At 50.4% G+C, this 12,003-nt stretch overlaps 1 protein-coding gene across 4 annotated transcripts in view; it reads right to left on the minus strand.

Moving 5' to 3' along the window:
* Positions 1 to 4,451: 4,451 nt before the first annotated feature.
* The window catches only part of SPATS2 (spermatogenesis associated serine rich 2), a 143,849-nt gene continuing 136,297 nt past the window's right edge, over positions 4,452 to 12,003 (minus strand). For all 4 annotated transcript variants that reach the window (XM_062203714.1, XM_062203715.1, XM_062203716.1 and 1 more), the window contains 3 exons: positions 8,442 to 8,544; positions 6,530 to 6,741; positions 4,452 to 5,630 (listed from right to left, as the gene is read on the minus strand). In XM_062203714.1, the coding sequence (XP_062059698.1) occupies positions 5,334 to 5,630; positions 6,530 to 6,741; positions 8,442 to 8,544 (612 nt within the window). In that variant the 3' untranslated portion in view covers positions 4,452 to 5,333. The remainder of the gene's footprint in view (positions 5,631 to 6,529; positions 6,742 to 8,441; positions 8,545 to 12,003) is intronic.

Genomic DNA, 12,003 nt, shown 5'->3' on the forward strand with positions numbered 1-12,003 from the left:
CCGGGAGTCGGGTGAAAGCAGGATCCGTTGCCAGGTGGGTTTCAAAGCCATTCCTGAGTAACTGACGCTCGCTTGCCAGCAGCCATCTTGGCATGGCCTTCTCATTCCACCACACAGCCACAGAGGAGCCAGCTGTTTCACACGCACCGACACGGGAAGAGCTGAGGCTGCCTCTGGGGGGCATCAGAAGTCCAGGGTGGGATGCAAGCTTTCTTTTCATCTTTCATCCCTTTGAACTGTTTAGGTTTTTAAAAACTGGCATTTACTGGGGCCAGCACTGTGGTGTAGTAGGCTAAGCCACCGCCTGAGGTGCTGACATCCCATATGGGCGCTGGTTTTAGTCCCGGCTGCTCCTCTTCCAATCCAGCTCTCTGCTATGGCCTGGGAAAGCAGTAGACCATGGCCCAAGTCCTTGGGCTCCTGCACCCATGTAGGAGACCTGGAAGAGGCTCCTGGCTCTTGGTTTTGGATCAGCCCAGCTGTGGACGTTGTGGCCATCTGGGGAGTGAACTAGCGGATGGAAGACCTCTCTCTCTCTCTGCCTCTGTCTCTTTGTAACTCTTTCAAATCAATGCATCTTAAAAAAAAAAAAAAAAAACACACAAAACCCTGGCATTTGCACTTATTTTTTTTGGACAGGCAGAGTGAACAGTGAGAGAGAGACAGACAGAAAGGTCTTCCTTTTCGCCGTTGGTTCACCCCACCCCCCCATGGCCGCCGCAGCTGGTGCACCGCGCTGATCCGAAGCCAGGAGCCAGGTGCTTCTCCTGGTCTCCCATGCAGGTGCAGGGCCCAAGCACTTGGGCCATCCTCCTCTGCACTCCTGGGCCACAGCAGAGAGCTGGCCTGGAAGAGGGGCAACTGGGACAGAATCTGGCGCCCCAACCTGGACTAGAACCCGGTGTGCCAGCGCCATAGGCGGAGGATTAGTCTAGTGAGCTGTGGTACCAGCCTACATGCTTTTTCTTAAATATAGAAAAATAACTGGTAAAAAGCAAGTTACAACATAAAGGTATGCGGCAACAGAACTCTCATGTAAAAGAAAAATGTATTCCACGTTTGTGCTGAGAAAATGGGAGGGCATACAAGGAATTTAGAGCAATTTCTTCCAAGGAGTGGGATAGGTTGGGGAGAACAACATTTTAATTTTCACCATGTACCTTCTTGAATTTTAGACCAATCTGTATTTTTCTTTTTTTAAAAAAGATCTTACTCGAAAGGCAGAATTAAGAGATAGGGAAAGACAGAGATCTTCCATCCACTGGTTCACTCCTCAAATGGCCGGAATGGCTGGGGCTGGGCCAGTCTGAAGCCAGGAACCAGGAGCTCCATCCAGGTCTCCTACATGAGTGGCAGGGGCCCAAGGACTCGGGTCATCTTCTGCTGCTTTCCTGGGTGCATTAGCAGGGAGCCAGATTGGATGCACCTAATTTCTCTTAATGAGGCTTCATTAAGGCTTAAGCTTTTTACAAATAAATCTAAAACCTACATGTCCACGTGTATGAAAGCACGTCCATGCTTTCAAAAAAGTGTAGAAAGATACATGCCGAAGTCAGTCATTACCCTTGCTGAGTGGCATGAGTATGTGGAAACCTTTTTCTCTCTCCTTTTGCATTTCTGTATTATTCAATATTTTAAGTGCTAATTTTGTAATTTAAAATGTCAAAATAAAAAACCTTTGTATTTTTTAAAGATTTTATTTATTTATTTGAAAGTCAGAATTAACAGGGGGGGGGGGGGAGGCAGGGAGGAAGAGAGAGCGAGGTCTTTCATACGCTGGTTCACTCTCTAGATTGGCTGCCCAAATCCGAAGCAGGAACCAGGAGCTTCTTCCAGATCTCCCATGTGGGTGCAGGGCTCCAAGGACTTGGGCCATCTTCTACTGCTTTCCCAGGCCATAGCAGAGAGCTGGATTGGAAGTGGAGCAGCCAGGACTCGAACTGGCGCCCACATGGGATGCCGGCACTGCAGGTGGCAGCTTTACCTGCTATGCCACAGCGCTGGCCCCTGTATTTTTTTTTTTTTAAATGAACATAAAAAAACTTCAGGGGCCAGTGTGGTACAGTGATAGAAGTGCCACATGAGATACAGGCATTCCCTCTGACCACCTGTTTGTGTTCAAGCTGCTCCACATCCAATCCAGCTCCCTCCCTGCTCGTGCACCCAGGAAAGCAGCAGGTGGCCCAAGTCCTTGGGCCCCTGCCACTACATGCACAGAGTTTCTGGTTCCTGGCCTTAGCCTGGCCCTACCCCAGCCACAGCAGCCACCAGTTGGGGAAGTGAATCAACCGAGGGAAGGGCTCTTTCTCTGCTCCTCCCTGCTACTCTTTCAAATCAATAAATCTTAAAAAGAATCTTCAGACCGCAACTATAGTGCTAGTATATGGCAATCATGTCTCATCTGTCATGATGTAGGGAAAGAACTGCATGGGGAGCTGGTGCTATGGTGCAGCGGATAAAGCCGCTGCCTGCAGTGCCTGCATCCCATATGGGCGCCAGTTCGAATCCTGACTGCTCCACTTCCAATCCAGCTCTGGGAAAGCAGAAGATGGCTCAAGTCCTTGGTACCCCAGACCCCCGTGGGAGACCCAGAAGCAGCTCCTGGCTCCTGATTGGCCCAGCTCTGGCTGTTGCAGCCATCCAGGGAGTGAACTGACGACTAGAAGACCTCTCTCTCTCTCTCTGCTTCTCTGTAACTTTGGCTTTCAAATAAGTAAATAAATCTTAAAAACAAAACAAAACAAAACAAACCTGTATGGACATCACTGCATTTAGGTGCTGCATGATCCAGGCCCAAGTGGTGACTACAGACTTCAGACCTTTCCTGCGGGGACCAGCTGTACACCGGCCCAGCCGGGCTCCCGAGCCACCAGCATCCAGTCATGCAGCGCCTTGAGTTCCCACTGCACTTGTGTGAGTTGAAGCAACGTCCGCAGATCAAGCCTTACACCCTCAGGGGCAAGACAGCCAAGCTCCTGTATGGGATGGTTTGGCCCCAGCTACACTGATCCAGTCACGGCTGGGTTGGGCTCCAAGACCTTTGAGACTTCAACAGCTGCCCCATAGTGACCGACGACTTGGTGGTCAGTGGCATCTGTGCCAAACCAATGTACAGGGTGGGCAAGTCCCTATGGGAGCCCAGCATGGATCCAGAACACCCGGCTGAAACTGTTTCCCAAGACATGCTGAACGCTGCAGGCTGGGACGCAGTGTCAGGCTTGGGAGCCACTGCGTCACTGAAAAGGACAAAACTGCCACGGGTCACTAGTGTCCGTGGACCAATCCTGTTTCCAGAGCCCACTTTTTTTTCCCTTTTAAATAAAGATTTTTCTTTTAAAAAAGAAAAGTCTTCAAATATATAATTTTAAAGAGTTATTTACTTCTTTGAAAGGCAGAAATACAGAGAGGGGGGAGGGAGACAGGGAGGGAAGGGGAGAGAGAGAGAGAGAGAGAGAGAGAGAGAGAGAGAGAGAGAGATGTCTTCCATCTGCTGATTCACTCCCTAAATGGCTGTGATGGCCAGGGCTGGGCCAAGCCAAAGCCAGGAACCAGGAGCTTCATCCAGGTCTCCCAGGTGGGTGCAGGGACCCAAGGACTTGGGCATCTTCTACTGCCTTCCCAGGCACATTAACAGGGAGCTGGATTGGAAGTAGAGCAGCTGGGACTTGAACCAGCAACAATGCCGGCACTGTAGGTGGAGGCTTAACCTTCTACGCAAGCCCCCAAATGTGTTTCTATGCTGAGATCTTCATTTCAACTTTAAGCCAGTTTTGACAAACATGTGGCTTCCCATCTGTCTGGGAAGTCAAATAAGTTCTTCCTAGATACAGGACAGACTTCATAACCCTTCAAGGTCGCCGCGTCAGTCTCTGGATTTCCAGTTAACCAATTAGTCAGAACATCAGGGAATTTTCTTGGAAAATGGCTTCTGGAATACTCCTTGCCTACTGTTTTCTTTACTGACTCCCTCTCCCTCTCTATCTGTTCAACCACCCGAACCTGGCAGCCTGGCTTCTGCCAGGAGCCGGGGATGCCTGGGGCAGCGGAGTTCCGCACGGCTGCCGCTTGCAGGCTGGGCCTCAGACCTGGGAGCGCACAGGCCGGAGGACGCCAGCTCTGCTATTCAATCACGGAGGCTGCGGGCTCCGGCACCGGCACCGAGGCCACCAGCTTCCCCTCCCGCAGGGGCCCGACCTACACCTGTCGGGGACAGGGAGCGGGGGAGGGGGCGCCACGAGGAATGTTCCCATGAGGAACGGCTGCGTGTGCTCATCCTGGCGCTCACATTTTAATGTGGTCGTGAAGCTAAGCGGGGTGGGGGGGCAGCAAACGACCCTGGGATCAGACACCCTCTTTAAACCCAGAACAGGCTGCCCAAGGGACTTCTACCCACATGGCCCAGAGAAACCAATCATGAAACGAAGTCGCCGGCTGGGGCGCCACACACGTGAGAACATTCACGCAGCCGTTTTTATTTATTCAACTATAAAGACTGATGGCAGCAACTTTTTGATGGGTAACACCTCAGATTTACATGAATCATATTGCTATAAATTTGGTTCAGGATCAGAACAGGATTCAGAAAATGGGGAATACAAACAAACAAATCTCCGAAGGTTGAAACAGAGAAATACTTGTTTTTTTTAACTTGAATTAAATGCTACTTTCCCATAGACTTCCCTAGACTGGTTTGCAGTCTAAGGCACAGGAAACAAGGCTTCGGGCGCTGTGAAGGAACCGCAGGTCACAATGTGGCACCAGGTAGGAGGCTGAAACCCTGCTGTGCGTCTGGCCTCGGGCAGAATCCTCACACAGCCCCAGGGCTCTCTGCTTTTCACCACTGTGTGTCCCCTCAGTGCTGCACGCACCCTCTCGCCGCCTCTCCCGCTCAGGCTGCTGTTTGCAGGGGACCAGCAGGCACCCTGGCTTCTGCTCAGGTTGCTGAGGTGACAGGACAAGCTTTGACCCCTCCTCCTGCGGCGGGCTCGGCCATGGGCGCGCCCAAGTAAGGCCTCTTTGGACACCTGGAAGACCTGGTACACCGGGGAGAATGCTGCTCACCCTTGGGAAGCCTGGCAATAGTTTCCTCTGATTCCTGGTGGAAACGGCCAATCAGAATCAATCTGTATCACTGGGAAAGGGCGAGGGAAAAAAACAGCTTCCCCTCCATAAATGGTAAAGAAATAGCAGAGAAGAAACCAAAAATACTTAGAATGGCACAAAAAGTGATATGCATAAACTTCTTTTGTTATTAAATCTAACTGTAAATTTCCTACAGTCCAGTTATCAGTTGAACTGTATGGGAGAGAAGAGTGAGGCCCACTGCGCTGCCCTCAGGAGTTCATGGCTTCAGGCTGAGAGGCCCTGGGTCTGCGCTGGGGAAGCCCCTTTTTGAACGTGGGCTTGGGCGGGCCAGGCTCCACGCTGTTCCCTGCAGAGTGAGCTGGGCTCCATTCGCTTGTGTTTCCCGGTGCCGGGGGAGGAGCATTCTGATACCTGGAACCCGATGAATACCATGAGCTATTTCTGTAACGACCTGCACTGTCGAGTCGCCCTTGGCTGGCTGGGTCACTGGACTTCTGGCCTGGTGGCCTGTATCCTGGTGCTCCTCGCCTGTTTCCTGGAAATACCTACGGATAAAAGAACAGGACGTTCAAGGTGCACGGTGTTTGCTCCAGGTAAGCGTTGAGAACTATTCTGGAAGCCTAACTGTGGTCTCCCTGGCTTGGGACTCGTCCCCTCTGGGACTTGTGGAATCCAGTCCACCAGTCCGGCCGAGCCACGGCACCACTCTCTCATCCTCCCCGCCTGTCACTCCTGGCTCCTTGCTGAGGACGCGTTCACTTCCTCCACTGGCCATGAGAAGGAAGCTAAGGATGAAGGATGAGTGCTGTTTGGGTTGTTCTGCGCCCTCAAACAGACCATTTTCTCACGTAAAGATGGCGAACATGTGGAAAACAGAGGGAACCTAGGCACTCTGCTTTGCTGTCTGTCGTGCTGCTAAGCCCCTCACCCCGTCTCTCACAGAGCAGCCAGAGCATACGACATGGGACTCCGCTCACACTCCTAACCCCAGCATCCTAGGAGTCACGGACAGCACCGCCCTGGACCACGCTGTGTCTTCTCCTCAAACCGAGGAACACAAACGATGGATTCCTTTTCCACGTGTCTGCTCCCTACCCCCACCAGGAGCTGCTGCTTTCCTCTGCAGGCTCCTGCCCCTGCCCCTGCCCCTGCGTGCTTATCTACTTTGAGAAGGCTGCATGACTCCCAGTGTGATGGATCACCAGGCAATGCTACCTACACAGCTAGGACCACTGCCGGCGTAGCAGAGCAAAGTCTGCAGCTCTTGGCAACAGAAAGTCTAACCCGGCTGGTTTGGATGAACTTACCGAATGCTTTCCTATTCTCCATCTGGGGCTGGAGAGACTTAAAATGGGAATAAAGAGAAGAGGTGATAAACTAAGCTACCAGCATTGAAGACAAACTGGTGCCTATCCAAACATGCTTAGAGTGGAAGCTGGGTTACCTCCCGATGAGGCAGGTAGGGGCGGCCACCGGAGTTTGCTGAGGCTGCAGGAGGCTCTCCTGGTGCTGAGTTTTTCTTGTTAGCACCTGTAAGGCCGGGAGCAGAGGCACAGGTGGAGGAAGCAGCAGAAGTGTCGCTTGGGCTCCCCAGGGATGCCAACGTCACTGAGCTACACCGGGATCTGGTTGAATAGCTGTTCTTTGGATGAGACACTAGAACAGAAACATGAGGAAGACATGATCAGAGTGGAACAGCATGAGGGCAGGGGTTACCCTCCTTCTCCATCTCACAGTGAGCAATTTAAGGTCAAGAACTGTCTGCTCAAGTCACAAAGAAAAACCTAAGAAATGTGTCCACAGGAAGGATCATCTCGGCTGCCTTCTTCCTTCACTCCCTGCAGACCCCCAGGGCTTTGTGAAGGGACTGGCACTGTGCTGCAGGGGGTGAAGCCATGGCCTGTGGTGCCGGCATCCGTGTGGGAACTGGTTCATGCCCCGGATGCTCCACCTCCGATCCAGCTTCCTGCTAAGGGCCTGGGAAAAGCAGGAGAGGATGGCCCAAGTGCTTGGGCACCTGCCACCCACAGGGGAGAGCCAGATGAAGTTCCTGGCTCCTGGCTGTGGCCTGGCCCAGTGCTGGCTGTTGCGAACGTCTCAGAAGTGAATCAGCGGATGGAAGATCTCTCTGTCTCTCCCTCTGTAACTGACTCCAAAATAAATAATAAAAAAGGAGAACTGTTTGAGATGGAAGTGACCCATCCCCCTACTGACTAATTACTTTCTTGGCATCTCCTACTGGTACCTAAGCTCCTGGTTACAGCTCCAGCAGCTGACTAAGCCTGGGAACAATACTATGAGCCATATGTTCAGTTTCCTATGCAAGGAACATTCTAAAGTACAGACTTTGCAAGGAAAGCAAAAGGTAAATAAATCAAATTTCTGCTAAAATTTAAAAAAAAAAAAAACCTGAATGATGCAAGGTGTAAATAATCAAGATCAGTTAAATATGAACACAACTACTCTTTACAATAAACATCTATCTTGCCAAATTTCTTTTGCAAAAATAACCCCCAAATTCAAAATACCAACATACTGAAAAAAAAATACTAATATTTTAATTCAAATTGTGTCAGAATTCAATAGTTTAGAGCTACACTTCAGATTTTGTTCTTGGCTTTGTGCCTGGACGATTTCTGCCCTCAGTCTGCATTCATTTGTGTACTGGGAACCAAGGATTGGGTTCAGAGCTTGAGCACTGCCACTGCGAACGCCCCTTTCAGAGCCGCAGCCTCACCCTTCAGTGCTGTTTTCTCTTCCATCTGGGAGACAGACAGAGCTCTCACCTGCTGTTCACTCTGCAGATGCTGGAGCCCAGGCTGGGAACTTGCTCTGGTCTCCCACGTGGGCGGCAGGGCTTTAACAACTGGAGCCCTCATCTCCTGCCTCCCAGGGAGCTCATCAGAAGGAGCTGGGCCCAGGCGCTCCAGTGTGGAGGCAGGGGACCCTGTGGGGTCTTGAACACTAGGCCACACCCCAGACCTCCCACCCCTAAGGCAGGCAGTGTTGCCTTCACGCTGGAGGAAAGTGGAACGAGCCTCCTCAGGAGGGCAGCGCAGAGGTGGGGATTCCGACCTGGTGCAGGGCTGCAAGCTCTGCACACTACATCATGCCCCTCTCAACGCAGAGGGAAAACGTGGAAAAATCCAATACTGTGTTAGGAAGCTGGCCAATCCTCAACCTAAGAGCTCAAAGCATCTGCATCCAGGGACTTCCTAAAGAACCCTGGAATTACTGCTCATTAAATAAATAAAGAAATAAATAAATAAAAGCTGAGGTGCCAGCAGTGAAGGGTCCATCAGTCCACCTGTCTCTAATGAAGATATCTCGAGTGCTCGTAGGCCTCACCAGCTCACCTTGTCCAAATGAATCGATGCTCTTCTTCAGGGTCTCTACGTCACAGGTGAACCGGGCCACTCGTCCCAGATCCTCGTCGTACTTCCGCTCACTAACAAAATGCTGGAGAAGGGGCAAAGAAAGGCCACCGGGTTAGACAGCCACACACCGAATCTGTAACTTACCAGATACATAAGAAATGGAATTTTTTTTTAGAAGATTTATTTTATTTAAAAGGCAGAGTGACATAGGCAGAAAAAGAAAGAAGGAAGGAAGGAGGGGGGGGGGAGGGAGGGAGGGTGGGAGGGAGGAAGAGAGAGATCTTCCATCCTCTGATTCACTCTCCAAACAGCTGCAATGGCCAGGGCTGGGCTGGGTCAAAGTCAGGAGCCTGGAGCTCCACCTAGGTCTCTCATGTGGGTGGCAGAGGCCCAAGCACTTGGGTCATTCCCTGCTGCTTTTCCCAGGGGCATCGGCAGGGAGCTGGATTGGAAGTAGAGCAGCTGGGACTCACACTGGCACTCTAATATGGTATGCTGCTGTTACAGATAGTGGCTTAACCTGCTGTGCCATGATGCTGGCCCCAGAATTATTTGCTTATTTACAAAATATTTTACTTATTTATTTACTTACTTGAAAGAGTAAAAGTGAGTATGAGAAAGATCTTTGATTTGTGTTTACTTCTCAAACGGCTACAGCCACCTGGCCTGGGCCAGGCTGAAGCCAGAAGCCAGGAATTGCATCCAGGTCTCCCACATGGGGGCAGAGGCCCAAGTACTTGGGCCATCACCCACTGCATTCCCAGATGAATTAGCAAGGAGTTGGATGGTAAGTGGAGTAACCGGAACTTGATGTGAAACTGACATGGGTCGCTGGCATGGCAGCTTAGCCCGCTGTGCCACAATGCCTGCATCCAGAATTATTTTCAACTGTCTTCTTTTTACTGCTCCCAAGTTGACTAAATGACCATCATATCACCACTGCTGAGTAACTGAACAACTTCACTCATTTTTCTCAAGTCCAAAGATAAGTCTGAGAGTTTATGAAATGCTATGTGTTGACCAAGGCCCAACAGAGAAGGGAAGGGGGAGATCTGCAGCAGGGGCCATCTTCCCACACTGGCTGTCCTTGAAAGTTGCTCATTCATTTGAACAGCAGACAGAAAGACTGTGTACTCCCTTCCACTGGTTCACTCTCCAGATGCCTACAATGGCTGGGGTTAGGGCAAAGGGGAGGCTGGGAGCTGGGAATATAATCCAGGTCTCCCACCCGGGTGGCACTGACCCAAGCATTTGAGTCCACTGCTGCTTCCCGGGGTCTGCGTTAGCAGGAAGTCGGAGTCAGAAGGCAGAGTGAGGACTCACATCCAGGCACCTCCAACACGGGATGAGGGCAGTGTCTTCCCAACCCATTTATTTACTTATTTTATTATTTTCCTTGGAAGCCCACCTCCTCTCTTTATCAGACAGGATTTCTTAGTCCTTTAAAGAGGAACAGCTTCTGGACCACTTTGCAAATGACAATAGTTTACCCGGCAAGTGGTTTTAATCTTTTCAGTAGACAGAACTGAGAAAGAACCAACTTAACCTTGGGTCAAAAACTACCCTACAGAAACACGTCAGGAAGAGAGGGTTTCTGGGGGCCTATCTCAGTAAATACAGCCTGAGGTGGCTTGGAGTCATTATATTTCACATGGAAAGGAAGTGAAAAAGAAATGTTAACCTAGGTATAATTTGGAAGAACTGCTCCTTAGAGCAGGCCTCTTAACAGGAGGTGGCCTACTCCCACTCTGACTGCATCACAGCCCTCAAGATGCATCCAGAGTGCTGACAGGGAAAGCAAAGGGAAAAATTACCTCTGCGCCTAAGGCTCCAAAGCTTTAGAGTACACCGTGGCTCAGGAAAGCACATGAACTCTTGTAACAAAGCCTTCAGATATGTAATATCAGTCTGAGATTAATTTTGAAACAAATTCTAGGGTCTGTTGTGCCAAAGACATAAAAGGAATGCCAGAAATAAGATGATGTGGAAGGAAGACATTTAAACCACACAGCACACACTTCAGTACACTGAAAGCAGGGAGAGAACCAGAGCCTTAGTCAGCCTACAAAGTATTTCTAGCAGCTTTTCAGCCACGTGGGTAGAGGAACAGATGAAGCCGCCGAGAGCCAGAATTCTCATCTCATTCCAGAGGGTTTCCGGCTTCTCCTAGAGAGTTGAATGAGACTGACTGGCATCAATGCAAGGAAGGGTATCTATAACATTTAGTAATATAGTTTTAGTTAAACAGAAAATAGTCATTTACAATTTACACTGTTAGGCTACTTTACCCCAAGACAGTCTGAAGGGAGGGAATGAGAGAACAGGAACACGCCATAGACGTCTCATACACTGAGCTGGAATACTAACAAGGGTCCTGGTAAGGTGCCAGGTGTTCTTCCACCTGTGTTTCTATTTTACAAAGGTTATCTTGTCAGCCCCCACAGCAAGCAGCCCTCTCAAATATGGCAATAAATCTGTGTTCAGGAAGAGCAGAGGTTAAGGGCTCAGGAGCAAAGAAGGCCAACTCCCCTTGCTCATACAGCTTGCAGCTTATACACAATTATTTAGAACAGCAGTGTCCACAACCATCCATGAACGTGCCAGTCTCTCTCTTGCTTCCATGCCTGGTCTCAGAAACGCTGTTCTTTATGTAAGAATTTAAAATGTGGGGCCAGCACTGTGGCGTAGCAGGTTAAGCAGCCATCTGCAGTGTCAGCAGCCCACGTGGGTGCTGGTTCAAGTCCCAGCTGCTCCACTTCTGATCCAGCTCCCTGCAAAATGTGCCTGGGAAAACAGCAGAAGATGGCCCAGGGCCTTGGGCCCCTGTACCCACATGGGAGACTTGGATGAAACTCCTGGTTCCTGGCTTTGACCTGGCACAGCCTCAACCATTGTGGCCATTTGGGGAGTGAACCAGCAGATGGAAGATCTCTCTCTCTCTGTCTCTCCCTCTCTCTAACTCTGCTTTCAAATATATAAATAAATATTAAAAAAAAGAATTTAGAATGTATGACTGTTGAACTCAAGCAATCTTTATACTATAATCAACATCTCATATTGTTTATCTTCTCCATTACATCACAACAGACCCACTACTGCTTTCTGTGCCAGGCACTGAGGATGCAGTGGTCCCTGCCGTTGTGAACTCACAACCTGAGGGAAGACAGACTAACGGAAACACACGAAGATCAGGACCGCTATGAAAGCACAGGAGGGGTGGCTGTCAGGAGTCAGCAGACGGGCAGGCCCACAGGGAGGGAGCAAGAGCGGAGTCTGTCTGCAGGAAGGAGAGGCTGAGGTGGTTGCACGTGGACGAGGAGTTGGGCCTGCTGTGAAACAAGAGCAGTGGCAGAGCCCGGAAATCAGCGTGGAGGACTACAGCATTAATCCTAGTGCACTGGCAAGTGTGAAACAGGCTACTGCATGCTGAGAGTGGAGGACTGGGCTGCTCCACTTCCAATCCAGCTCCCTGCTGATGCGCCTGGGAAAGTAGCAGAGGATGAACCAAGTACCTGAGCCCCTGCCACCCATGTGGGAGACC

This window comes from Lepus europaeus, chromosome 10 (genome assembly GCF_033115175.1).
Source record: "Lepus europaeus isolate LE1 chromosome 10, mLepTim1.pri, whole genome shotgun sequence".
NCBI classification, from domain to species: domain Eukaryota; kingdom Metazoa; phylum Chordata; class Mammalia; order Lagomorpha; family Leporidae; genus Lepus; species Lepus europaeus.